The 27,636-nt window shown below is 52.4% G+C and overlaps 1 protein-coding gene across 2 annotated transcripts; it reads left to right on the top strand.

Moving 5' to 3' along the window:
- Positions 1-527: 527 nt before the first annotated feature.
- Positions 528-27,400, top strand: pola1 (polymerase (DNA directed), alpha 1). Of its 2 annotated transcripts, none has more exons than XM_072711369.1 (37): positions 528-662; positions 1,247-1,359; positions 1,504-1,600; positions 1,748-1,828; positions 1,907-2,028; positions 2,115-2,177; positions 2,267-2,368; positions 2,484-2,589; positions 2,793-2,958; positions 3,068-3,228; positions 5,271-5,383; positions 5,495-5,608; positions 5,696-5,770; positions 5,869-6,007; positions 6,148-6,299; positions 6,387-6,471; positions 6,571-6,632; positions 6,712-6,801; positions 6,892-7,008; positions 7,101-7,276; positions 7,366-7,495; positions 7,571-7,690; positions 7,802-7,901; positions 8,009-8,133; positions 8,236-8,385; positions 8,463-8,585; positions 12,894-12,926; positions 13,024-13,116; positions 13,197-13,402; positions 13,494-13,626; positions 13,698-13,829; positions 13,918-14,092; positions 14,463-14,641; positions 15,141-15,272; positions 17,957-18,073; positions 21,360-21,456; positions 26,994-27,400. In XM_072711369.1, exons 1-37 carry the CDS (start codon positions 614-616, stop codon positions 27,128-27,130), a joined length of 4,365 nt encoding a protein of 1,454 aa, XP_072567470.1. In that variant the 5' UTR covers positions 528-613; the 3' UTR covers positions 27,131-27,400. The 2 variants fall into 2 exon arrangements, with proteins under 2 accessions (XP_072567470.1, XP_072567469.1); XM_072711368.1 differs by having other exon boundaries at positions 2,451-2,589.
- The last annotated feature ends 236 nt before the right edge of the window (positions 27,401-27,636 follow it).

The raw sequence follows: 27,636 nt of genomic DNA, 5'->3' as shown, positions 1-27,636 counted from the left end.
TTTCGCTTATTTTAAAAGGCAAGTAGCCGAAGACAAATTCTGTCTGAGGCTTGATAAATTTAACAGATGCATTATGGTATTTTTAAAGGCAGTTTGGGAGAGATGAAGATCGGCCTTTTTCACGGAATAAAGCTGCTAAATTAAAGATATCATTCAATTCAATTCAATTCAATTTTATTTATATAGCGCATTATCACAACATTACATTGTCTCAATGCGCTTTACATTTCTGCCTCGTAAGGACCCCCCAGTGAGTAAGCCAAAGGCAACGGTGGCAAGAAAAAACTCCCTAAGAGGAAGAAACCTCATCGACGCTTAACGTCAAAGTTTAATTGGAATATGTATTTTCGTGGACATGAACCATTTAGACATGAACAAATAGAAAAAATAGGCTATTAGTTCTTGTCACCAGCGTCCCCATGTGTCTGTTTGCTGAAACAACACAGTACTGTCTCGGTCACTGGCACACAGAGGAAATGACGTTCAGGAGCGTGACTTTCCATTGGCTGGCTTTGTGCACGCGTCACTTCCGCCGGGATTCACGATTTGGCGCGGAAAGTTGCTGTTTTGGGGGAAAGTGTCTGTGTGGCAGCAAGTGGGACAGAGTGATTTTATGGATCCAGTTTGCGATGCCGACAGGGACGTGGACGTCTCGGATGGCGGTCCGTATCGGGGCCACCGTGGGGGGGATGGTGCGCCGTGCGTTCGGGGCGTGCGAATAGCGGAAAGGATAAGCAGTTTCCAGACTGCTTCACTGTACTGCGCGCGCCCTACTCGCGCTTTGTGTCTTAAAGGATGCCGGTTTTTCTCGTCGCCGTGTTTTGATTGGGAAAAGGGTACTTTATAAATACCATATCCGTGGTATAAATAAGTAGTATTTTGACATTTGAAGTGTCCGTCAGAAGCAGTTGTTTCAGTAAGACACTGAAGAATCTTTAGGGCCGGGCCCGATTGATACACGAGCGGTCTGTCAGGAATCCAGCGCTATGGTAAACGCTGGGAATTCGGCTGGGCCGATGCTCAAGGTTCCGCATTCACAATTTACATGTGCTATCATTTTTAGTGGTAATTTAATATTAAACCATGTAAGATTAGTTACATGTTACCATAACACCCACACAAGTGTAATTTAACAAAGAAGCAGGTGGGTGGCATCATGTACCTAACCTTGGTGTTACTGTCCCCCTGTCACTGTCCCCTTCCCCTGTCAGTGTACCCTTAACCCCGGTCTCACTGTCCCTTGCAGACAGAGGCATCGCCACATCACGCTCTCGGCGGGAGAAGAAGGAGAAGGTGGGCAGGAAGGCGGCACTGGAGATGGTGAGGAAAGCAAAGCGTGGCGAGAAGCTCAAGTATGAGGTGAGGGGGTGTCTGTATATGTATCTATATGTCTGTGTGTCTATCTGTGTCTGTCTCTCTGTGTCTCTATATCTCTCTGTTTCTGTCTGTTAATGTGGCAGTTTCCGTGGCTATCTGCCGGTGTCTAACCCAAATCCTGTGCAGGTGGAAGAGCTGAGCAGCGTCTACGACGTGGTGGATGAGGACCAGTACTCCCGCATGGTACAGGAGCGCCAGGAGGATGACTGGATCATCGATGATGGTGTGTGTTTGGGCCCCACTGTAGCTGCAGACTCTGCCTTAGGGCCTCCTGTGTATCCAGAGAGAGAGCACAATGCCCTTGTTGATATCACCGCCACCCAAAGTAGTGATGTCACGCGTCACATTGTTATGCATCCCCCTTCCTTAGATGGCACTGGCTATGTGGAGGATGGCAGGGAGATCTTTGACGAGGACCTACAAGATGATGCTCTGGGCGACAGATATAAAGGTGTGAGTTGTGGTGAATTTGACTGGGAGGGTGTGTCCTACTTTGCGGGTGTGTCCTCCTAACTGGTTGCCCTTGCAGGTAAAGCTGGTGCTAAGGATTCGGCCTCCAAGGATAAGAAGGTGCTGAAGAAAGCTGCTGTGGCCAAACCCAACAGCATCAAGAGCATGTTCATGGCCAGCAGCATGAAGAAACCTGTTGAGGTCAGACACCATAAGAAACGTGGTGTTTGTTGGCGGGTGGGGGGGTCTGCATGTGCTCACTGAGGTCCGTCTGCCGTGTCCTGCAGAAAGATGTTGACCTGTCCAGCGATGCCCTGCTCGGAGACATCCTGCAGGACCTCCTTTCTGAGGTAGACTCGCTTACTTCCTCGCTCTTTCTCGGTCGACAGCCCTCTTCTTGGGTTAATGCCCCTCCCTCCCTTTTGCCTGCTCTGTGCAGAAACCAGCTGTCCTGACTCCGCCCCCGGTCGTCACTCTGAGGAAGAAGCGGGCCATGGGAGTTCCTATGAATCAGTTTGCCATCAAACCACAGACCCCCAAGGTAGCTGAGAGCATCCCTTGTCTGTCCCCAGCACGTGTATAAATCACTGATCCTTACTTGACCGTGGATGCCCCGCTCACAGGAAACTCCTCCCACTCCTCCTCCGGGGTCTAAGGTCAAGTCTGTTACCAGGGTGGTGCCTGACAGGCCGTTACCCTCTTCTGCAGCGAGGATCCCGGCAACCCATGCCAAGGGGGTGAAGGTGGAGGAACTGGTAGCAGGTGGGTGAACTACTGGGGAGGGGAGGTGCGCACTGACTGCCAGTGTGCTGGATGCAGTGTCTGCTGTACTTCGAGGACATTGTCATGGTGAGCGTGTGTGTGTCTGTGTATTTGTGTTGGGGGGTGGGTCTCAGGATGTCTGTCATGGGGGTCTACAGGCATGGGGGTGTTCCGTCACTCAGGTCAATGCAATCGGTCCCCAGGGGAGCACGAGCACGACGCTGCCCTGCAGTTTGATGAAGGTGACTTTGACGAGCCCATGGAGGTTGAAACCAAGGAAGAGGAGGAGGAGGAGAAAGTGATGAAGGCCAAGATGGAAGCCAGTGTCAAAACAGAACCCAAATGTGAATTTCAGGACCCTGGGCAGCAGTGAGTGTCAAGAGCTGAATGGGTGTGTGGGTGTGTGTGTGTGTGTGTGTGTGTGTGTGTGTGTGTGTGTCTGCACGGCCATGACACCCAGGGTTAATTTCCCTTGCAGATCTTTGGGCGCCTCCTGCTGGGAGGATATGAAAGAGGAGGAGCCAAATGTGGAGGTGCAGCTGGATTCGAGTCAGCTCCCTGTGGTAGAGGGCTCAGACGGTGAGGCCATGTTCCGCTTTTTCTGGTTGGACGCCTTTGAAGACCACTACAACCAGCCTGGTGAGCTGCTCCCCTTTAACGATATGCTGCTTTAAAGTCATAGGTGTTTCCCAGTGTGCATACTTGACTGTACTTGTGTCCTTGCATACTCGCTTTATGTCAATACTGGCAGTAGTTCCAATACTAGTAACAGAAGTACAAAGGATGGTAAAAATTCCCAGATGTTGTTCTTGCCCCATCCTGAATATCAAAGATCCATTGTTTGCATCCTCGCCAGATGAGGCCAATCCCATGATTCATTGCGCCCCAAGTTCATTCTTGGGAGGCAAGTTAGCAAGACCAAAAGTACCATCTTCGCGTTCTTGGTATTGAGAAACACCTTGTGCCCCTTTAACCCTCTGGGGTCGAGTGCGTCGTCGGCGATGCAGCATACTTTTCGCGTATATTTCAGTTTATATCTCACTGAAATCTTAATGTAGAATCATGAAAAAAACACTGGCTAAATCTGTAATCTGTCTTCTTTTCAAAACGTCCATTGTCAGAAGTATTGAAGTTTTTAAAATTAGGTTAAATTGGCTAAAAAGTAAACCATGTCACCTTACTTTGTTTTACCTGCATCGGGGGCGTGTAGTACCGCTGTCACCCGAAGATTGCTATTCACATTCTAAATAGCCGCATTAGCGCGTATTCAAATCGCATTCGCATGGTAATTTGGTGAACAACGCAACGGTGAAACGCGATCAAAATACATCCCCGTCAGAGCCATAAAAGGGGGGGAGGGACGTGGCCAGGTGACAATGGCTCATTCATACACATGAAAGTTGCTACATATTCAATGAAAGGAGCCAGAAATAGTGACATGAGTTCGGTTTTTCTTATTTATTTATCCAACTGAATGTTGCAACTATACCATTTAGTCATCTTCATGTAGCCAAGACTTTGGTGTGTTTCATACCCCTAGACCCCAGAGGGTTAAAACATTCCCATTAAGGCCATGACCCTTTAATGATATTCCCCCCTATGGTTACATCCCTTTAACCCTTTGGGGTCTAGGGGTAGGAAACACACTTTCACTGACTGGGGCATGATCATACATTTCTTCAAATATCATAAACTTAATTCATGGCAAATAAATTATTTCTTATATATTTGTTTTGCCATTACACTCATCTTTATTTTAATATATATTGTAAATATGTCAGATTTTTGTTAAGTTTGAAATTTGACATCAAAGTATAGACATTGCAAAATGTAGTTTGGAACACTTGCAGAAACATTATAAAAGTACATAGTAAGCAATGCTGGCAGTTTGTTTTGATCCCAGATATCTGATCACCAAAGTCTTGGCTACATGAAGATGACTAAATGGTGTAGATGCAACATTCATTTGGATATATAAATAAGAAAAACCTAACTCATGTCACTATTTCTGGCTCCTTTCATTGAATATGTAGCAACTTTCATGTGTATGAATGAGCCATTGTCACCTGGCCACGTCCCCAACCCCCTTTTATGGCCCTGAAGGGGATGTATCTGGATCGCGTTTCACCGTTGCGCTGTTAATCAAATTACCATGCGAATGCGATTTGAATACGCGCTAATGCGGCTATTTAGAATGTGAATAGCGATCTTCAGGTGAGAGCGGCACTACACGCCCCCGATGCAGGTAAAACAAAGTAAGATGACATGGTTTACTTTTCTGCCGATTTAACCTAATTAAAAAAACTTTAATACTTCCGACAATGGACGTTTTGAAAAGAAGACAGATTACGGATTTAGCCAGCGTTTTTTTCATGATTCTACATTAAGATTTCAGCGAGATATAAACTGAAATAGACGGGAAAAGTACGCGATGTCGCCGACGACATACTCGACCCCAGAGAGTTAAGCAGATTCCTCTTTTAAGCGATGCCCCCACACCTGTGCTCAGCCTATCAGAGAGCATGCATACATACAGCTTATTAAAGTGATGCAGAGATTTTGTCTTGGCAGGGCCAGGGATGTGTTTGCCATGTTGACACAGACAGATATGTAGGTGCTCTGCCCATCTTACCGCTTTTCTGTCTCTGTCCCTCATGCTCTTGTGCCTGGTCCTGGTTCAGGTGTGGTCTACCTTTTTGGCAAGGTATGGATCGAATCCGCAAAGGCACACGTCAGCTGCTGTGTGGTCGTGAGGAACATCGAGAGGGTCATGTTCCTGCTGCCCCGAGAACACGTGAGTGTCCTGATTTGGAGTTCCCTGAGGGCGGGGCTGGCGCTCAGCCCCCGGGGCGGAGCTTCTGGGCTCAGTAGCTCACTGTGAGCTGTGGATGTCTTCAATTGGCAGAAAATGGACATAAAGACGGGAAAGGAGACGGAGGTGGCCGTCGGCATGACGGACGTGTACCAGGAGTTCAGTGAGCTCTCTGAAAAGCTCAGGATCATGAAGTTCAAATCGAGGGTGAGCGACCTGTGTTTCAGCGCTCGGGGTCTGTATGCAGGCTGGCTTGGGGTTTTGTTTGAATGTGACACCGTGTTCTCTCCTCAGAAAGTACAAAAGAACTATGCCTTTGAGGTGCCTGATGTCCCCACCCAGTCTGAATACCTGGAAGTGCGGTACTCTGTGAGTAACAGCGTGGGGGGTCGTGGGCCTGTAGGCTGGGGTGTCAGAGAGGGCTGCTTATTTTAACCTGCTTTGATTTTGTTTTGGGGCGGATGTAGGCAGAGATGCCACCACTGCCCTCCGACCTGAAGGGGGAGACATTCTCTCATGTATTCGGGACCAACACCTCCAGCCTGGAGTACCTCCTCCTCAGCAGGAAGATCCGTGGGCCGTGCTGGCTCGACGTCAAGACTCCCCGTGAGTCCACAAAGTGATGTTCAGCTCCTTTTGCTGACCCCCATCCTGACCCTAAACCCCCCTGCCCCTAGTCTGTTCCTCTCCAGTTCTCGTCTGCCATGCCACTGACCTCTGACCTTTGGCTCCCCACCCTCTCTCAGAGTTGAGCACCCAGCCGGTGAGCTGGTGCCGGGTAGAGGCTGTGGCCCAGCAGAGCTCCTTCCTGTCAGTGGTGAGGGACCTGCCCCCCCCACCCCTGGTAGTCATGTCCATCTGCATGAAGACCGTGGAGAACAAGGCACATCAGAATGAGGTAAGGGGTGGAACTGTCGGTCTCTCGCTGTGCTGGGGCTTATGAACCACTTCGTGTTAAACCACTTCCTGTTTCCTGTCTGTCCAGATTGTGTGTCTTGCTGCTCTCACCCATCACAAGTTTCCCTTGGACAAAGCGGCCCCACGGCCCCCCTTCCAGACACACTTCTGCGGTAAGTGGACCATCCTGTTGGGGCTCAGAGCTCATGTGACAGAAAGCATGTTCTCACTCGGATATTTAATTATAATTAACAATTTCATTTTTAACACAGTGGTCAGCAAGCCATCCAACTGCATCTTTCCCTTCGATTTCCAGGAGGCTGTCCGGAGGAAGGTGGGGATGCAGCTCTCTGTGGGGGGGTGGGTCAGCTTGTGGGGCTCCTCTGCATGACATCCCTCTGCTTCCTCTCCAGAAAGGCAAGGTGGAGATTGCGCCCACCGAGAGGACACTGCTGGCCTACTTTCTGGCTATGATGTGTAAGATCGACCCCGATGTCATTGTGGTGAGCAGAATCCGCTCTTTCTCCCGAAAATCTCGAGGCCCGCTCTTTTTTTACTGCGTCCAACCCCCTGTTGACGTGGCCTCCTCCCAGGGTCATGACATCTATGGCTTCGACCTGGAGGTGCTTCTGAAGAGGATGGGTGACTGTAAGGTGCCCCAGTGGTCCAGGATCGGCCGGCTGCGCCGCGCCAACATGCCCAAGCTGGGGGTGAGGAGGCCCTCGGCCTTTTCAGACAGAGAGCCGCTGGCTGGTCACCCTTCTGCACGCATTACTTTAAGGTGCTCCCCCCTCCCCCTTAGGGCCGCGGCGGCTTTGCAGAGAAGAGCGCCACCTGTGGCCGCATGGTGTGCGACGTGCAGATCTCCGCCAAGGAGCTGATCCGTTGCCGGAGTTACCACCTGTCGGAGCTGGTGGCCCAGGTCCTGAAGACCGAGAGGATTGACATCCCCCCGGAGGAGCTTAGTGATTTCTACAGGTGGGATGTCCACACCAGCAATTTCCCGGTGCCAGGCAGCCCAGGCCTCAGCGAGTCACCATCTCCCTGTGTTGTTCTCCCCCCTGCAGTGACTCGCCTCGCTTGCTCCACCTGCTGGAGGCCACCTGGATGGATGCCCGGTTCGTGCTGCAGATCATGTGTGAGCTGAACGTGCTGCCGCTGGCCCTGCAGATCACCAGCATCGCTGGCAATGTCATGGTGAGTCTCTCGCAGGGTGGGGGGGGGGGGGGTGTCATCGGGTAGTGCTGACGGCCATGGCGCTACCCCCCGTAGTCTCGCACACTGATGGGTGGCCGCGCAGAGAGGAACGAATACCTCTTGCTGCATGCCTTCTACGAGAAGGACTACATCGTACCCGACAAGCCCGTTTTCAAGAAGCTGCCAGTGGATCCGGTGAGCCGCATTCTTAGCGTGGGGCTGGGTTGGAGTGTGGGTAGGGGTGGGGTTACGGAGGCCATTTTTTTGGGCTTTAATACTTATCTGAACTGCACTGGTCACTATCAGACAGACGAGGAAGAGGATTCAGATCGGGTCAAAGGGAAGTCCCGGAATGCACGCAGGAAGGCCGCCTACGCAGGGGGGCTGGTGCTGGACCCCAAAGTGGGTGAGTGTGTGATGGGAGCACTGGGAACTGTGGGGTCTGCCTGCTGGGAGACACCGATGGGTACGTCTCCTCCACCTAAGCCGCCTTCGTTTCTGTCTTTTCGTCAGGCTTCTATGACAAGTTCATCCTGCTCTTGGACTTCAACAGCCTGTATCCGTCTATCATCCAAGAGTTCAACATCTGCTTCACCACTGTGGCACGATCGGCTGAGGGTGGGTCCCGCAAAGCTGAGGTAGGCGGGGTCCCTGTGAGCTCTGTCGCCATCAGGGGAGGGGAGGTAGGGCGTGTGCATCACTCTGACCCACTCCGCTGATGTGTGTCGCCTTGGTGCCAGGAGGACGAGCTGGACAAGATCCCCGAGCTGCCCGACCCAGACCTGGAGATGGGGGTCTTGCCCCAGGAGATCCGCAAGCTGGTGGAGCGGCGGAGGCAGGTGAAGCAGCTCATGAAGCAGCCGGACCTAAACCCGGACCTCTGCCTGCAGGTGAGTTTCTCCGCCCACGTGCGGCTGGCAGTCTCCACCCGCCAGCTCACGGCTGATGCAATCCTCTGCCCCCATAGTACGACATCCGGCAGAAGGCCCTGAAGCTGACAGCCAACAGCATGTACGGCTGCCTGGGATTCTCATACAGCCGCTTCTACGCCAAGCCACTCGCCGCCCTGGTTACACACAAGGGGAGAGAGGTACGGACTCGCATGCATGCACGCACGCTCACCCATGGTCTTTCCCATTCAGCTTATTGATGCGTAAACTGGAGTGTTGTTGGGATGTCTGCCTGCCCCACACCAGGTTTCCGATGAGTTTTGCTGCAGGAACCTAGGATGGCCAGTGGATGGCGCTATCCCTGTTATCTGTATGGCCCTATAGTGTATGGCCCTGCAGTCACTTGTATGTTAAGCTTATTAAATTGAAGGGTGCTGCTTTATTCCATCTTATACAGCTCGGAAAGGAGTGTAAATCCATGTGATGAGGTGGTTTCAGTGCCTGTTTTGTGGAGGGGGGGGGGCGGGGATCGACTCGTGGGTTGTGTCTGAGCCACCCGTGTCCCGTCAGGGTGAGGGCAAAATGACTGATGACAGGACATTTTGGGAAGGATGTGAAACCTGAAGACGCCTGAAGGGCTGTTTCCGAGTCTGGGGGGGGTGGATCTTGGGTTTCCGTGGCTTGTGTGTGGCGCTGTGCAATTTTCCCAGGACGAACTAGGCTGGTGAGGCTATTGGTGTCTGGGTTACTCTTCCCACTGACCTCATCCAGGGCATTATCTCCCAGCATGGAGGTTCCCCACGTAGACCTGCCAGCGGACACAACCTCGATTGTTTTTTCTGACCTCGATATTTTGCCAAATTGTGTTTACATATGAATGATTGCCACTATCATATGGGCCAGTTGCACTGCATCCGCCCTCTTGTCTGGTGGTGCTGCGGATGGCTGGTTTTTACTTCATATGAACGTGTGCGTGCTGTAATGCCGGAGTGTCCGCAATCCTGAATGTTGGTACTTCCAGCCCCAGGGTGTACTCCTAAGTCTGGCCTGGGGTGGCGCTGTAGAGCAAAGCTACTCTTAAAAGGCACGTTTATGAAGGATTTTACAAGAATAAGAATTTTTATGAAAACAAACCATGTTACGTGTTTTGGACTTATAGTATAGGAGGCAGGATTAATGAAAACATTTCCATAAACTGAAATAAAATACAAAACTAAAATAAACTGCAACTAAACGACAACTATAAATATAGTTTCCGAAACTAAAATAAAACTGGAAATTAGACAAATATTTCCAGTTGTTAAATACTATTTAGCTAAAAGCTAAAGCTACTTTGTAGTAGCCATGCAACAAGTAGCAACTTTTCATTTATCCCTAGAAATAAACCTACTAAAACCTAAAGTAAAATAACAACTAAATAGAATAACTTCTTTGAATAAAAACTAATGAAACTACACCTAAAACTAAACTAGATTTCAAATAAAATAATCTAAAAATTAAATTAAAAAAAAAATCAAAATAAAACTGATGCACCTACACTTTTATAAAGTTGCAGTACAAGTAAATTTAATTTTATTGATCTTGATTTGTAGCCATCTGTAAGTCTTTATAATGCTGTAGCGAAGAATACTTCTCAGACTTCTCAGTCAACCAAATCCGCCATTTTTGTTCTCATTCTGATCATAGAGGGGAGACAAGGTGTAGATGTTCAGTCTTTGATCAGACGACTTTCTGACTTCCTGTTACTATTCCTCTGGCCAGTGAATGACACAGGTTTGTGTGCATCACTGAGCAGAGCCTCTGCAGAAGTGGGATGGCAGTATATTGCCTTTTAAGGAATGAATGACTCTATACCACATTGCCATATATTTAAATTTTTTTAAATTTTGTGAACAAAGCCTGACAGCTTTATGTATATATTTTTTTTTGGTTGTGTGGTTTTATTTGTGTTTTATCTATTTAGGATTTTTTTTAACATTCAAATTCCGATGTCTGAATATTCTTAAGAATTAAAAGTTCATTGCTATTTGAAAGGGTGTACTTGCTTGATTATGCTGTTACATTATCATTATATGAGTGGCTTAAAATTTTCTTAAAGCAACAATATATTTTCCATCACAAGTAGTTACCGTGACAGACCTGCCCTCTGCCCTTTGCAGGTTATTTTGCTGAGGGTGTGCTGGATGGACACAGGTGGCCCCCCGCACGGGTATTTTGGGGGCCTGCGCGGAGAACGTGGGGGGTTAGTGTTTCAAGAGACGGCCTGATGGATCTTCACAAATTTAATTTTGGTCCCTTTGTGAAGTGGCCAGCATTCCGGGCCGCCCCCCTCGGGGGGCGACAGGCGACTGATCGAGTGACAGGGGTGGCCACGAGCGAGACTGACCTTTGAGGCCCCTCTATATTTCTCCAGCTACCGCCACATCCCGCGGAGGGGGGGGAAAGGGCGTGAAAGTTGATCGGGGTAAACGTTTCCGTTACCTCCCCCCTCCCTGTTTTCTTGCTTGTTGGAATTACAAAGGTCATTTTTAACCTTCCACGAATATGACGTGCCCCCTCCACCCCTCCCCCAGGCCTGGGCATTGAGGGCTGTCCCCAGTGTGTACTTAGGGACAGATTGATTTGGTGATGTGACACTGCTGGTGACAGTGTGTAAATTTGGATCTCTGGAGAGTCATGTTAAATTAGGGCTAATTAAATACCCTCACTCCCCCCCCGCACACTGTAACTGGGTAGCAGTGTAGGCTCGGGGTGGGGGGGGGACGGGGGTCATTAGGAACAATGGGATCTGTGTATGGGCGTGTTCAGCTGCGCTAATGATGTGCTTTGAGTGTGTGCGGACAGTGTTGGGTTCCAGCTTACATCACCGGCGCTTGCTGGGGGGAGGTTGCACCTGGCGCGGCTGTGGTGTGCTCATTGCACATGGCTTGTTAATAAGGGCAATAAATCCCCCCCACCCCAACCAAAGCCATGACCTTTTGGAATCACACTTGTTACTGTGACCGATCGATTGGCGGTTTCTCACCTGGTGGTACCAGGGTGTGTGCTGCTATGTTCTGCGATGTTCTGTCATTCTGTGTGTTTCTGTCTGTGTGCACGGCATGACTGATGCAGCAATGGCACCTGCCTTCGTCCCCATTGGCCAAGGAATGCACAAGGAATGTTTTGATTGGCATAGGAATGCACTGGGCGCCATATCCGTGTGAAGATGAGCTCCCCAAGCTGCCTCCTGGTGGCATTCCTAGCCTCTGGTTGGAGGGGGTCGCCTTTCCAAAGGGTCAGGCGCCCCCTCCCTGGCCAGGCGCGGCGCCCCAGCTGTCTGCTTTGTCAAAGGCCCCCCTGGGGTCGGGGGTCAGCACAAGCTGTGACTCAAGCTGACAGCCGGGGGGACAGGGGTGCAGGCTTTACTGCATGCCCCCCCAGCATGTGGTGTCCTGCTGTGTCGTACCTTTGCCTACCAAGTGCCTTTGCCTTCATGCAGTATCATGGTGGGGCCAGGGGTTCAAACCACCAGTCAGTCAGGCAAACTCCACTACGTCATCATGGGTAGTTATGAGCGAGGCTGCCCCCACCCTGCCTTTGATCCCCCACAAGCCCCCTCCCCCCTCTCTCTCCATGGGAGGGGCCTTGACCTTGAGATGAGCTCATTCAGCCACGGACCTGTTCTGTAATTACTCACCCCCCCCCTAAAAAAAATGTATCACCTCATAAATGGCACGTTGAAGTCCTGCTTGTGTTTCGCGGAGGTGCAGAAATAGCGCTGCACCATGTCCTTGTCCCTGGGGGCTGCTGGGGGCTGGCTGTGGCTGGCTGTCTCATAGCTGTGGGGTTGTTGAAAAGAGGCAGTGTCTTCGACCCAGCTTTGATCAGCTGTGAGTCTTCCCCCCCCCCCCCCGCATAGGTTGACTGTCATTCTGATGTAATCCATGAGCTCGGATCACCTTTGCTTGGGCCTTACGAGTGCCATCATCCTCGTTAAATGCCCCTCTCACAAACTGAGGAGTGCTGTCACACAGGCTGCTGTAACCCGCTCTTTGAGGTGACCACCATGCAGGCCTGGGGGGGACCTTTGTCAGCCAGCCCCCGCCCCCTGCTTAGGCCAGACTCCTCCCTGCATGCAGGTGTGATGTGAAAAGCAGGCAGCGCCGTGCCAATCATGCTCCTTTGACGAGAAATCAGAGGTGTGTTGTTTTTGTCACTCTGGGTTCCTGGGTGGTTATGCCGCTTAACTGGGTTTATTTTCCCCACAAACTGGCACGCTGTTCCCCCCCTCCCCCAATGCCAGCTGTGGCAGGTTCAGGGATAAGGGGGTCCTTCTTTGAGTGCAGGGAGGTATGGCACGGTGACTGATGATGGGCTGCTTTCTGAGTGTTTTTACCCACTGTGCTGTGCTCCTGCAAACTGAGCATTATTAGCCTCTAACCCAGGCTGTATGGGTCCTGGGTTCCTCTGCTGTTTCCTCAGGTGTGATCCAGGCTCCACACTCATCCCTTGTTCTTTTCTCCCAGATCTTGATGCACACTAAGGACCTGGTGCAGAAGGTAAGGTGTCATGCTCCGCAGCAGCCACCGATTGCATTCCCATGATACCCTGCTCTCCCCTCTAAACTCGCATTGTCTATTTCCTTCTGACCGGCAGATGAACCTGGAAGTTATCTACGGTGACACAGACTCCATCATGATCAACACCAACAACACCGACCTGGAGGAGGTCCTTAAATTGGGAAACAAGGTATGAGGCAGGCAAGGGTGGGTGCGGGCATGTGTGCGTCGGAGGGGGATGCTCACGTGATGTCGCATATCTCCATCCAGGTGAAGAGCGAGGTCAACCGGCTCTACAAGCTGCTGGAGCTCGATATTGATGGCATCTTCAAGTCCCTCCTGCTGCTGAAAAAGAAGAAGTACGCAGCGCTGTGCGTGGACATGGCCCCTGGGGGGCGCTATGCCACCCGGCAGGAGCTCAAGGGGCTCGACATTGTGCGCAGGGACTGGTGCGACCTCGCCAAGGAGTGTGGCAAGTGCGTGACGCATAGTTGGGGGTTCCGGCTGGGGGGGGGGGGGGGGGGGGGGGGCGTGTCCTCCCTGACCTCTGACCCTCCTCTACCTCAGCTATGTGATCGGGCAGATCCTATCAGACCAGAACCGGGACACCATCGTGGAGAACATCCAGAAGCATCTCATAGAGGTTGGGGAGAAGGTGGTGAGCGGGGACGTTCCCCTCTCACAGTTCGAGATCCACAAGGTGGGCCGTATTCGGGGAGGGGGTGCGTGTGCAGGGTGGGCGTTTGTGCTGAGGGTGTGTGTCTCTCGCAGGCCCTGACCAAGGACCCCCAGGACTACCCGGATAAGAAGAGTTTGCCCCACGTCCACGTCGCCCTCTGGATCAACTCCCAGGCAGGACGCAAGGTTAAAGCGGGGGACACTGTGTCCTACGTCATCTGCCAGGTGGGCTGTTCGGCTGGCATGGGCGAGGCCTATATGAGAGCGACAGGCTTGCTGGCCTGTGCTGATCAGCTGTCACCTCACCCCTCAGGACGGCTCAAATCTGGGTCCCAGCCAGCGGGCGTACTCCCCTGAGCAGCTGCAGAAGCAGCCAGGCCTGAGCCTAGATACACAGTACTACCTGTCCCAGCAGGTGCACCCTGTGGTGGGACGTATCTGCGAGCCCATCGTGGGCATCGATGCCGTGCTCATCGCTACCTGGCTGGGTGAGTGTCACCATGCGTTGCGAGGAGCTCGTGTTCACGGCGCCGTGACCTGACGGTTCATGTTCCACTCTGGCTGCCATGCACATTCCTTCCACCAGGTGGCAGCAGCTGACGTGGCAATCAACAGGACTCTGGGTGACAGTTAATCCCCTTTGGCCGTTTAGTAATGTTTACTCAGTTGTTCATTTAGGCTGATTATCCCGGGGGTGGGGGGGTGGCCATGTGCTTCTGTCGCCCCGCAGTTATGAAGCTCTGCTTTTCTCATGCCTGCAGGTTCTGCTTCTTAATCACTTGTTGATAATTGTGGTTTTGGGGTGATTCTCAGTTTAGGGCATATTAACTGCCCGCCTACCTGCCCTCCCCGCCCCAGGCCTGGACCCCTCCCTTTTCCGTGCCCACCAGCAGCAGCGTCGCGAGGAGGAGGCGGACGCCCTGCTGGGGGGCCTCCAACTTACCGACGAGGAACGCTATAAGGACTGCGAGCGCTTCCACCTGCCCTGCCCGCAATGCGGCGTGGACAACATCTACGACAGCGCTTTTGAGGGGGCGGTCAGTCTGCCGGGGGCCGCGAGGCTTGGGGAGGGGGGCCTCCCTGCTGAGCGCTCGCTGTATATCTCTTTCTCCACATTAGTGAGACACGGTCCTCCTGGATCTCCTCCTCAGCGACTGGCCATCTCCTCTCTCTCTCCCCAGGCCTCTGGAAGCCTTCGCTCATCTCTTGGGGTGGGGGGGCTAGGGGGTTGTGGAATGTAGCCCCCATTCGGCCTTGAGGTCCAGAGTGACTCGGCCCACACTCCCCTCGGCTTAGATATTGGGGGAACCTGGAATGTGTGTGTGGGGGGGGGGGGTGGTTATATAACATGCTGAGGGGGGAGGCAGACTTGGTTGCCCCCACATCCCACCAGTGCTGCTTGCTGTCATCCCTGGGTTTAGCCCTCAGGGGTAATGGAGCTGCCGGCGGTGGGCCAGTGGGCCTCTGTACTCCCGTTAGCCTTTAGGCCTTGGCCCTGCCCCATCTATACATCCTGTTATGTCACTTCCTGTCCAGGGTCCAACGCTGCAGCCCAGCTTCCTGAATTGCTGTCAGGTGGAGTGTCCGGGCCAGCCCATCATGCACCCGGTCCAGATCCAGAACAAGCTGCAGCTTGACATTCGGCGCCACATACGCAGGTTCTATACTGTGAGTTCTCGCTCTCTGTGGGCAGTGAGAGAGGCCTGGGGGGCATGGCTAGGCTGCGGCAGGCAGAGGGGTGAGGGAGAAAAGGTGCTGGAATTTCCTCCTGAAGATGATATGAAACAGCCTAGAAGCTGCTTGCGACCTTGAGTTGGGCCACAGTGTGATTTATTGACCTCACCTGTGTCCCTCATTGAGGAAAGAGGGAGAGGAGTTTATAGAGGAGAATCACTACCCCCCCCCCACACACACACACACACACACACTCTGATCTCCAGCTGTAAACCATCTCAGTATCCAGTAGATCTGAATGGCTGTCCCAGCTGTCTGTCTGTGCGGCCATGCTCTCATTGGTTCAACCTGCAGTCCATCTCTGTTTGGCTCCTCGACTCACTCTGAGTCGAGGAGCCAAACATCAAGCTCCGGCTGGATGAGTGTGGATTAGTCAGGCTTCCCTCGGCGGTGTGGCTGGCTCAGAGCTCCAGTGGGGGGCGCCGTCTGTCCGTTCACCACAGCATTAGCATTCATTCCGGGACCTGCAAGGCAATTCCATCTTCCATCTGAGTGGCTGAGCCCCCACTGGGGTGCAAATGCGTTTGATGTGCTCGGCGCGGTGGTCAACTCTGCGTTCTCCTCGACCGCGGAGCCGTCCTGTCTCACCTTCCAGAAGGCTGTAGGGATGTCCGACTATCCGTCCCACTCCGGATGTGTCCCTGGTGCTTTGAGGCGGCCGGGGGGGAGCCAGGGCGCGGCTCTGCACTCTCCAGGAGGATGTGTAACAGCTGCTGGCAGAGACCACGGTGCCCCCCCTTCCCCTCGTCCTGGGCCTGCCAGCCATGGAGAGGGCTAATATTCTGTAATTAAGGATTTTCCTTCAACTGACGGGGAGGACAAACTGGGCCTGTTTGTTCTCTGAGTCGCAGAAGAAAGGCCAAGGTTTGGGGGGGGGGGGGCTTTTGAGGGGTGTCTGCCTTGTTTGTGCAGTATCCCACTGAAGCGTAGAGGGGCATTAATCAAGTGAGGAATTACCTGCCCCCCTCCCCCTTGCGCATTATCAGCACTGCACTGCTTTGTTTCCTCTCCTTCTTTCTCTTCCCTCATTCCATCCCTGACGACGGTCGTCGGGCGAATAGCGAGCAGCTCTCCGGAGCCCCCTGTATTTACCTAGTGCTAGCGCGGGTTGCCATGGTGTTTAACAAATTATTGCAATTACGTTTGCTGCGCGGGTCGCCCTTGGTAACTGCCTGAGGGGGGGAGTGGGGGGGGGATGGCGGGAGGAGGTGATAATCCTGTTTTGAACAAAAGGTCAAATAGCTGAATAGAAAGTCTTGATTAAGTCGAAGATGTACAAAGTGGACTCATTTCTGCCCCATTGAGCCTGGCTCAGCCAGGCGGGGCCTGTAGGGCAATTCGCATCCAATTGGCCAGCGCAGAGGCTGGCAGGAGCCGACACTCGGCCTATGTTAGGGACAGCTGGGCTGAGGGGGCGGGACTGGCATTCCTGTGCCTAAGTGCTCATCATGTGGGAAATGTCACTAAAGCAGCCTGTGCGGCACACATTAACCGTGCTAGTGCTGCCCAGCTGATCTGAGGCCCCGCTTCTCTTTGCACGTGTGTGTGTGTGTGTGTGTGTGTGTGTGTCGCAGACCCTCTGTCCCCAACATCATCATCAATCAGCTTCTTGCTCTGGGTTCTAATGTGGCTCTTAAGCGTTTCTGGGTTGGTAGGCAGAGTGCAGTAGCACTACCCAGAATTCCTTGCCGACAGTGCTCTGTCTGTACTGCTTGTCACCATGCTCTGGCTACGATGATTTTGGTGGAATAGGCTGGTCAGTGGCGCAGCCAGGTGTCCCCTGTCTCTGATTGGTGGAGAGAGGTTGTTGTTTCTGACCTGTCAATGATGGCACTGTCATAGCAGTGCTGTCAGGTCAGTGTGTGGCTGGGATCATGGCGTCTTGTTTGGACCCCTCTGGTGCAGGAGCAAGCAAGCTGGTCTGAGGCTCATGCTTTGAATTAAACTTGAACCCAGGTGTGTGTGTGCGGCTCAGCCCGGCAGCAACCCAAGGTCCACGGACCGGTTCTGTCAGCGCTGAGGCCTGCCAAAGTGTGCTGGGGTCACAGCTGATGTCAGACTTCTGAGGTGGCCATGCTGGGAAAGGCGCTATATCATAAAAATGAAGATGAACACTGTGCCGAAGCATGCTATTGATGAGGACCGCTCTGCCGGATCATTAGGCATGGAGGTGTGGAAACGGGGTGGTCCGGCGCAGCCAGCCCCCGCTGATTGGTCCAAGGCAGGTGTTGTGTTCCGACCCGTAGGGTGGGGGGGGGGGGGTCCAGTATGAGGCCTGTCATTACCCACCCATTATAGCAGCCCCACTATAGGGCAGTAATGACAGGGGGTCTGTGGAAAGGCCTGCACCTGCCTGACACCAGCGCTGGGCCCCAGGGGGTGTGATTGGGGTTTCTCTGCCCTCCTCTCCCTCTCTCTCCCTCTCTCTCTCTCTCTCTCTCTCCCTCCATCCCTGCATCCTCCTTCCCCAGGCTGCGGTTAACACATTGCCAGTGTCCTAATACCGGGATTAAGAACATCTCCTAATATGAGCAATAGTGAACGTCTGTGTCTGTGTGCAGATCATAGCTGTGGTGTTTAAGCCCCTCTTTGCTACCCCCCCCCACCTCACCCCACAGGGCTGGCATGCGTGTGAGGACCTGACCTGTCAGAACCGGACCCGCCGGGCGCCAACTGAGTTCTTCCGCTCTGGCCCCATGTGCCCTGCCTGTGAGAGGTCCACCTTGAAGCCTGAGGTATTGCCCCTTCTGGCTGTAATGCTAAGACCGCTGCCAGCTACAGAGCCCCACCCCCCTCCACCATAAACGGCTGCCTTTGTCTGTGTGTTTGGTTGCGTTCTTCGAGTGTGGTGTTTTGGGGGAGGGGGGGTGTGGAATGGAATATCTGATCCAACACAGGGTGTCGACCCATCTTTCTCCAGAAGGGGGCGCCGGGGAGTCGTGTCGCCCCACGTTTCTGCTGCCTCTCTCCTCCTCCGCCCTGTCACTTCAGTCCCCTTGCCGCCTGTCGTGGCGACAGCCTGCAGCCCCAAAGGACAATTTCTGCTGTCACCATAAACACTTAGGTGCCCTCTGCCAGGCCACTGGGGTGGCAGTTTAAGCTCCCTGGCTGAATAAAACATTAACTCCCTCAAGCCCCCCGGTTGCCACGGTGCCGGTGGCTCATTGGCTGCCAGGGGCATCCGACTGTGGCTGTGCCACTTCCTGATTCGCTGGTCACTTAGAACACAGGTGCAATTTGCTATATTTTTGCTAAATCAATGATATATTTTATTTTTTCTCTCTGCTTCTCCCGGCTGCCTCTCTCCCTTAGTCATGCACGGCCTCCCTCTCCTTCTGCCTCACTTCCCCCCTCCCTCTCCCTCTCTCCCTCATTCCCTCTCTCTCTCTCTCTCTCTCTCCTTGGCTTTATTGATGTACATTCACTCCCCCATTAGAGCCGCCTCTATTCCCTCTAGTGGAAATTGCAGCATGTTAATTTTCACACAAATTACAGCAATAGCAGGTATCTCTATTTGCCGCGTTGTAGCGCGCAGCAATCATGGATAATTGAGTGCCTTTCACATGGAGACCAGTGCATTCACTCCGATTCAAAGCCCGACCATTTATCGCCTAATCGCTCTTTAAACACTGAATTTCTGGAACAAAAATTCTTGTCATAATTTTGCTTAAGTGTATTTGGAAATCACAGTCCTTTGAGCAAGGATAATTGAAATCAAATCCCTTTCACTGGAGGTGACATTTCTACATTTCCCCAATTGAAATTAATTTCAAAAATTGAGCATGAATATCTTCAAATAGCAGGCAATTATACCTTTCAATGGGGAGAAATTATGTGCACAAAGGCGTAGGGACAGCAGCGAGTGCTTCAGTTAAACGCCTTTGTTTCCCACTGTGTTTGCCTTGTAAAGATTTACATATATTGACTCATTATGCAACCTCGGCATGCAGATAGACTTCCCTTTTCATTTCAGCCCATTAAAATTAACTCAAATTGGAGCGTTTTTTTGTTAAGCTTCAAAACTGTTTGGGGTTTTTATTTTTTTCCCCCTTCCTGCTCCTGGCTGCAGCTGCATCACGAACCTCAAGGCGAGGGTAACCCTTTGTCTGCGGCTTTGTGTCCTGCAATGGCACCAAAAACTGACGCCCTGATGAGTGTGGGGCTGGGGCGCACCTCAGAACGGCCAGGGTTGGGGTCAGAGACACCATGCTCTCTGGGGCACACACATGCGGGTGGATTCATACATTCATGGGTCTGTGTACCCACTCCCCTTCCCAGCCACCCAACCATAAGGTCAGTCCCTCATCCTCACTCCCTCCTCTGCCGCCTGACCATCAGGTCAGTGCCTCGTATCCTCTCCCCCCCTCTGCCTCCCCACTGTCAGGTCAGTGCCTCGTGCCCGCTCCCCTTCCCTGCCTCCTGACCTTCGGGTCAGTGCCTCGTACCCGCTCCCCTTCCCTGACTCCCAACCGTCAGTTCAGTGCCTCGTACCCGCTCCCCTCCCCTACCTCCCGACTGTCGGGTCATTGCCTTGTACCCGCTCCCCTCCCCTGCCTCCTAACTGTCGGGTCATTGCCTTGTACCCGCTCCCCTCCCCTGCCTCCTAACTGTCGGGTCATTGCCTTGTACCCGCTCCCCTCCCCTGCCTCCTAACTGTCAGGTCAGTGCCTCGTACCCGCTCCCCTCCATTGCCTCCCGATCATCGGGTCAGTGCCTTGTATCCGTTCCCCTAATATTCCAGAGCCTCCTTCACTAGCTTGTCTGCCCCCTTTGTGGTCACACCCCCTACAAACGCATAATCTGTATTCCAGAAATGTATTTTTAAGGTGCAATTTGGTGCCACTGGGAAGTCTACCTAAGTCAGTGTGTCTCTATTGGGGTTTTGGAGCTGGGGTGGGGTGGAGGGGTCTTGCTGCAGGTTTGGATGTGGGGAGGGAGGAGGCAATTTCACAGCTGGTTTGCCGTGACTCGCTCAGGCCGAAAATGCTGCGAATTTGTGTTTGAAAAGTGAAATGGATGTCAGTCCCGGAACAAAGACGGGCAGGGTGCGGTGTTTGGGAGGGGGGACTAAATTGAATAACGGCCAGCAACAGAGCCACACCCTCTCCCGATGACACCTGTCAGGGCCTCTGCGGAGCGTGTCTGTTTGTCAGTATATCCCCACGGAGAGTCCGTTTGTGCGGTGAGGGGGGGGGGGGGGGGGGCTATGGCGGATGGCGATGCATCGGGAGGTTGACAGGCAGCCATGTTGACCCATCAGAGCAGTGCATCGTGGGTCAACAGCTGCCAGACCCTGGCGGAAGTACCCAGGGGCAATTAGAGTCCAGATCGGCACGTAATTCCCCCAGATTGGCTATTCACGCTCACATTATCCGGCTTCTATGGCGACACCAGCACCCGCGTCCCAATAATGACAATTAACATAAAAGTATAATGGCTAATCAAATTGACAGGCGCGCCTGTTCATCAGCTCCCTACACAAAGCCTTATCAAAACAAACTATTACGGGGGAGGTAATTTCACAGGCGCTCGCCTCTCCCTCCCGCCCGACCTCCACTGCTCTGGCAGCCGCCGAGACGGGCACCGGCAATTACCGCCGAATTTACAAACCAAACAAACCGCTTCCTCAGTCTCCTATCGCTGCTGCGGGGGGGAGCTACGTTTGCTTTTGGGACCTGGATTGATTAATCAACCTGTTTGACTCCCTCCCCCCATTACTTGGCTGTTACAGAAAACATAATGAGTGAAGGAAATGGGGGTTACAGGTTATTTGCAGTCCCCTTCCCTGAATTTGGATGGCCTCTCCAGCTGCTGGTGTCTCTAGCGGGGCAGTCATTCTCTGTCTCCTATTCTGTCCACGGTACTCGGAGGAGGCCCTGTCTCACTCTCTGTCCGCGGTACTCGGAGGAGGCCCTGTCTCACTCTCTGTCCGCGGTACTTGGAGGAGGCCCTGTCTCACTCTCTGTCCGCGGTACTCGGAGGAGGCCCTGTCTCACTCTCTGTCCCCTCTTCTGTCCGCAGTACTCTGAGAAGGCCCTGTACACCCAGCTCTGCTTCTACAGCTTCATCTTTGACTGGGACCACAGTGTCCAGAAAATGCAGGCCAAGTCCGATAAGGGTAAGGTGCACTCCCACACACCCGCATTCCCACACGCACACATGCACAGACTCCTCTGCTGACCAGAGTGTATGAGATGTGAGCGGCCTGCCCCCCACCCCCGATCCTGTCTTTACCATAGCATGGGAAACTGCAATTATAGCCGGGGGGGCAGGGGGTTCTCCCACTGCATAATGGGAAACAGAATTGTGGGTGTTACCAAACCAAGCAGAGGCTGAGTAACAGGAAGGAATCCCAAAACGCAGCATGGCTGAGCTCGATTCTGCTCTCGGCACCTTAAACAACCCTGGCAGGAAGTATACAGCGGCTGCTGGTAGTGAATAGACCCCTCCCCCCGTCTTTTTGGTTGAGGCTTCGCCCTCTCCGGATGTGCTGCAACTTGGGCACACTGGTTCGTGGTGCGTGGCTTGATGTTTCTGAAATCGATTTACTATCCTGTGAGTTGCGGCCTGCCTGGTGCTGGCTTGCAGCCGGGAGTGTGGAGAGTAACTAAACCCGGGGGCGGGGGACCCGCTGATTAACAGCCGGCACAGCACTCGATTCTTGCGCCCGAGTGCAAATAACGGCGAAGCAGGCAGCTTCAGCGTGGGGGCGGGGTATCTCAAGGACGGCCGTCCTGATTTAAACGACAGACTCAATCAGGGGCCAATCAGTGGCGAGCGAGCCGGCTGGTGCCGGGGGGGTGCGGGGAGGAAGAAGCGGCCCACGCCACAGTCAGACAGGACCTGCGTGTTGATTGAAAACAATTTGTAGATTGGGGGAAATGATAGGGAGAGTATCAGGCCGTCGGGGAGGACGGTGGCCCTTCAGGGGCGGGGGAAATGATAGGGAGAGTATCAGGCCGTCGGGGAGGGCGGTGGCCCTTCAGGGGCGGGGGAAATGGAGCGGATCTCCCAGGCTCGCCTGCACCGCGTGCCTCTTCTGATTGGTGTCACTTGATTAAAAAAACAACCCCCCCCCCAACACATGCTTATTTATTTCTGTATGTGTGTATGAATATATGTATGTATGTACGTGCATGTGGGCTTGGCCGTCTCTCAAGAGGGTGGGGGTGGTGGCAGCTGATCAGAACATGTAATCAGCAGATGACCACTCAGCCCTTCGCAGCGGCAAATGGCCGCAGGCCCCGTGTGATTATCTGCTCCCCGCTTTCTTGGCAAGCCTCAAACGGCGGCTGGACAGTTGTTGTATTACGTTTCTAATGTGTGGAATGTGTAGCACAGTAACATGCACACCGATATTGACCTTAATCCTTTGAACTCTGACTCCTGTCCCACAAGCCCTGTCCTGCATCCTCTACAGCGCGGTGCCGCTGATGCCTGTGGTGTGGGATTAACAGACTTTCTGAGGTCCCTGATGTGGGTCCCGCAGTTGTAAAGTATAGCCCTGTCCCCCGTACCAGCACCCTGCCTGTCATTGAGCCCAGTGTCACCCATTACTGTATTAGATGGCAGCCCCATGCCAGCACTTCCCTGAGGAGCTGGCTGCTGATTAGAGCAGAGGGAAGGTGGTTTTCCTGGGGGACAGTGCTGCTTCAGCTGCCCTCTGCTGGGAGTGCGTTTAAGCTGTCTGTGGGGGTTAGTGCTAGCAGGTGTCCATCATTAACCATTTGTAGTGGATTAATGCTTGCCAGTGTCTTTGGCCATATGTGGGATTGATACCGGTCAGTATCTCTTATTGGCGGTGTGAGGGGGATTAGTGCTGGTCAGTGTCATGTTGCCTGTATGTGGGGATTAGTGTTTGACATATCCCATAGTTAGCTGTGTGGGGATTAGTGCTGGCTGGTGTCATGTTGCCTGTATGTGGGGATTAGTGTTTGACAGATACCCTAGTTAGCTGCGTGGGGGATTAGTGCTGGTCGGTGTCATGTTGCCTGTATGTGGGGATTCATGCTTGACAGAGACCCTAGTTAGCTATGTGGGGGATTAGTGCTGGTCGGTGTCATGTTGCCTGTATGTGGGGATTCGTGCTTGACAGAGACCCTAGTTAGCCGTGTGGGGGATTAGTGCTGACCAGTGTCTCTCTGGCTGTGTGTGGGAATCAGTGTTGCCTGGTGCCTCATTGGCTGTGTGAAGGGATTAGTGCTTGTCAGGGATCCTTATTGGCTGTGTGAGAGGATTAGTGCTGGCCAGTGGCCAGTATATTTATTGCTCGCATATAAGGTAATTAAATGGACAGCGTTGATATTTACTGAATTTTGACTTTCAAAACACAGTACAGCTGTTTCAAATGGTTTTCAAATTACAGTACTGTAAAAATTTTATTACCTACTGAACTGTGCATAATTCAAATACGCTATAATATAGTACAGTACCATACATAAAATACAGCTTATTGTAGTTTCACTGCTGCATCTCTGGTCATTTTTGGTAGTTTATCATAAACTTTCTTTTTCCCCCGTCATGTTTTCTGTGCTTGCGGCATTAGTCTCACGTAGCTAGCCAGAAGCAGACGAGTTACTGCAAGGCAAAGTAGGCAAGCTAAAAAACAAATTACCCTAATTCAATTTTTTTTAGATGTTATATATAAAAAGACCCAAAATTAACACTGTAAGCAGACTACTTATAAGTGAATTATTTAAACAGTATTTGTACATGAATAATTCTGTCCTAAGCTTTTTTATCCATATAAGCAGCTGATCACTATAACTGTGATCACTATAAGCAGTTTCCACTGTATTTTAAATATTGCTAGTGTTGAAACCAGTTGGTGGGACTACCTTTGGTAGCTAAGACAGTTTATCCGCAGTGTTTTTTGTTTGGTTTCGTCTTCACTGAAGCTGCAATGTGTCCAAATGAAGGACACTGCATTTCTCTTTGGTACAAGCTGATGGAGTTGCTCAGTCAGCTCGGTATTTGAGTGCTCCTTCACGAAGCTTCCATGTCACAGACTGGACAGGGCAGAGTCATGTGACAACACATGCGGTAATGTGTTTTTAAGGGGACAGAAAACGAACCCACACCAACAGAATTACTAATTTTTTTTTAAAAAACGAAGTAAACGATATGGGCAACATTAGAGGTTCTAAATGTCCTAATTGCCCAGCCCTACCAGTGTCTCTCATTGGTTGTATATGAAAATTAGTGCTGGCTAATGTCTCTTTTACTTTGTGTTAGGATTAGTACTGGCCATTGTGTTTCATTGCCTGTGTGGTGGAATTGCTGCTGGCTGGTGTCCCTCCTTGGCTGTTTATGAGGGATTAGTGCTGGCCGGTGACTCTGATTGGCTTTGTGTGTGATCAGTACCCACCTTTCCTCTTTCAGGTCAACAGAGGGTTCACAGTTTTACCCACGTATGATTGGCTAGAGTGTCGTGGGGAGGGTTGTGATGTCAGTGTCTCCTCTCATCCCCCAAAGCGTGGCTGTGGTCCCTACCATCCCGTCCCCCTATAGGGGCAGGTCTGTCCCTCTGCCTGCCTGATGAGGAAGGATGGGCTTTTACAGCAAGCACCATGGCCGCTCTCAGGTGCAGTGGGGAGCCGCTGTCGACCAGCCACCCCATCACCGTCGAGGGTGTGTCTGTGTGCAGGGGCACTGTGTCCTGGGGACGACCTCTACCTGGGACCAGGCCGCCTGAAGCACGCCTCCTGCTGGCTGCTGTAAAGGGAGCGTGGGCTGCCTCATTGCCATGCGGCCCATCACCCTCTCTGCCTGATTGCTGGCTGCCTAGTTCAATGTGAAAGCAGTAGGACATTTTCCGGAATAAAACGTTCTGGGCAGGGAAAAAAATTTAAATATCCAATATCAATGACTTCCAAATCATTTTGCTCTCTGATTTTATTCTTATTGTGAAGAGCAATTCATTTCCCCACCTCTCCTCTCTGTCTCTCTCTCTCGTCCGTCTCTGTTCCCCTGGTTTAAGTATGACCAGTGTGATTACTCTACCACTGTAATGTAATTTCACTGCATTGATAAAATAAAAATGGTCCTTTATCCATTTCCTGATAATGCTCAATTTGCTGGCTGGCTCCCTGCCCCCCCACCCCCCACGGGGGGACCCCCTTAGCCCCGGGCCTGTGGAAATCTGCCGGTACAATTGTCAAATCAATTATTCATTCTCTGCAATTATACTGGCACAAAGAGCATTTCTGCGCACAGAGTGATGATTAAATTAACAGCTCTTCCAGCTGCCTGATAACAGCTAATAGAATATTCATAAGCAAACCAAAATGGAAAAGATTATCTCCATTAACTTCATCATGTTCACTTAATTACATGCTTGTTATTGTATTTACACCTTGTTAGAGCAGGAAGGTGCTGATACACTCGCCTGCCTCGCCGAGCCGTGGGCTGCTGGGCCACGGCCCCTCTTCGGCAGCCCCCCCCAGCCCTATTTTTCCCGCTGGGCTGCAGCGTCACTGGCTGCCTGACAGACTCGCTGCCTCTTACCTTCTCTTCTCTCGGCTGGGAGAGAAAGGGAATTATTTTCCGTCTTTCAGACATGATGACATGATTGCTTTCAGCCTATCATTCCTCGTCTTCCCTAGCCTTTCTTCCTTACTCGTCGCACCCCCCATCCCCCCCAAAGTAAATAGTCTCTGCTAAGTGGACTTGTGCCAGCCGCCTTCCCATCCTTGCCTCGCCCCCCTGCCCTGCGCCGCCGGTGACCCCTGACCCTCTGCAACGACTTTATTTGGCCAACAGCATCTGATAGTCTCAAGTCAAGTGTGAGAGAACGAAACCTCCTGCAGGGGGCGCCGCGTTTGTATGTGCACTATGGGGGGAGGTTGGGCATTACACAGAGAATTGCTGCTATTTGTCAGTGTTAATTGAACAATTGTCATAGTTTGTTGCCTGAAGCCCCCCGCCCCCCAACCGCACCACATGACTCTGGCATCTTTCGGCGGCCTTGTGGCCAGCACAGGGCCTGCTTCCTCTCCAGTTCCGTTCCAGTTCCACTTTGATTCCTCTCCTGTCATTCTCTGCTTCCTTTTCGGTTCCTTTTCCAGTTCCAGTTTGATTCTTCTCCTGTCCTCCTCTGCTTCCTCTCCAGTTCCTTTATCCCTCTCCTTTACTGCTCTGTACTTTCTCTAAAGCATATCAAATGGTCTGTGTTGCCTGTGACAATGCCCTCCTTCCCCCAGCCCCCTGGAGGAGGTCTGGCATCCTGTACTGTGCCAGTACTGTGTCTCCGGGGCTGCTCAGAGACACGGCCCCAGGAGGGCCACCCGGCTCCCAGTCAGTGCTCAGGCTGGATAATTCCGTGCCTCTGTCTTCTGTGCGTTTCTGGTTATCCCTGTTAACTCTGCTCTCACTTTCCGGGGGGGTGCGGAGGCCGTCCGACACTGTCAGTCAGGCACAGCTGTTCGATATAAATAATCCCCCCTTTCTGTAACCTGGTGGGAAAAGTCAACACACCCTCTGAGGGCTAGGTAAATATAACCCCCACCCCCTAGAGGCCCCTGTTCCGCCCACTGCCGACGTGCTACACCCACAGTTATACAGTGACACACCCAAAAAACCCCATGAGTTTAGACCCCATTTTGGTCAACCCCCCCCCCCCCCCAACTCATACCTGCCTCTCCCTTCCCCCCACAGATCATGCGAAAAAATGGCACAATGTGGAGACCACCTACAAGCATCTGAAGCAGGTGCCTGATCAGGCCCTGTCCAACAGCAGCTACTCCGAGGTTGACCTTGGCAAGCTCTTTGGGGGCCTGTGTGCCGCCTTCTAGCCAGCGCCCCCAAAACAGGGCCGGCCGGCCCCCTTACTTGACAGCTGAGCCGTCCGCTCAGTGAAAAGGAAACGGAAGGTATTGGGCGCCGCCCTTGGCTGCTCATTCACAACCATTGAAATGGAATTTTTTTAAGGTGGGGGGGGACTTAGCATTCAGAAGTAAATTGGACTAACGGAATGTGAGTTTGTGGATCGCCTGGCATTGGAGGGATGGGTCTGTAAAGTTTACCTTACATGTGAAATAAAGTTTTGTATGTTTTAAGCTGCACCCCCCAGGCGTGTGATTGGTGTGCTGGTTTCACATGCCCCCCCCCCCCCCCCCCCCAAGGCGTGTGATTGGTGTGTTGGGTTCACATCGCCCCCTTTTGTCCTCGGGCCCTAACAGGCGCTCGCTTGGCTCTGCCAGCACATGCTGCGATTTAACAGGCGACAGCACAAACAAAACGAGGAAAAAGCCCCCGTCTGTTTGTGGGGGGGAGCCGCCGTCCTCTCAGGGTAGCTGTG

The sequence above is a fragment of the Paramormyrops kingsleyae genome, chromosome 4 (assembly GCF_048594095.1).
Source record: "Paramormyrops kingsleyae isolate MSU_618 chromosome 4, PKINGS_0.4, whole genome shotgun sequence".
In the NCBI taxonomy this organism is placed as follows: Eukaryota; Metazoa; Chordata; class Actinopteri; order Osteoglossiformes; family Mormyridae; genus Paramormyrops; species Paramormyrops kingsleyae.
The sequence above is the reverse complement of the archived record's forward strand: the minus strand, read 5'-3'. Positions and strand labels throughout refer to the sequence as shown.

What these genes read in the sequence shown, in the direction of transcription:
- pola1 (XM_072711368.1), top strand. Translation starts at nt 614, where the DNA reads ATGGATCCAGTTTGCGATGCCGACAGGGACGTGGACGTCTCGGATGGC. An exon ending in CGTGGACGTCTCGGATGGCG is followed by an intron (nt 663 to 1,246) that starts GTCCGTATCGGG and finishes TGTCCCTTGCAG; the next exon opens with ACAGAGGCATCGCCACATCA. An exon ending in TTTCAGGACCCTGGGCAGCA is followed by an intron (nt 2,959 to 3,067) that starts GTGAGTGTCAAG and finishes TTTCCCTTGCAG; the next exon opens with ATCTTTGGGCGCCTCCTGCT.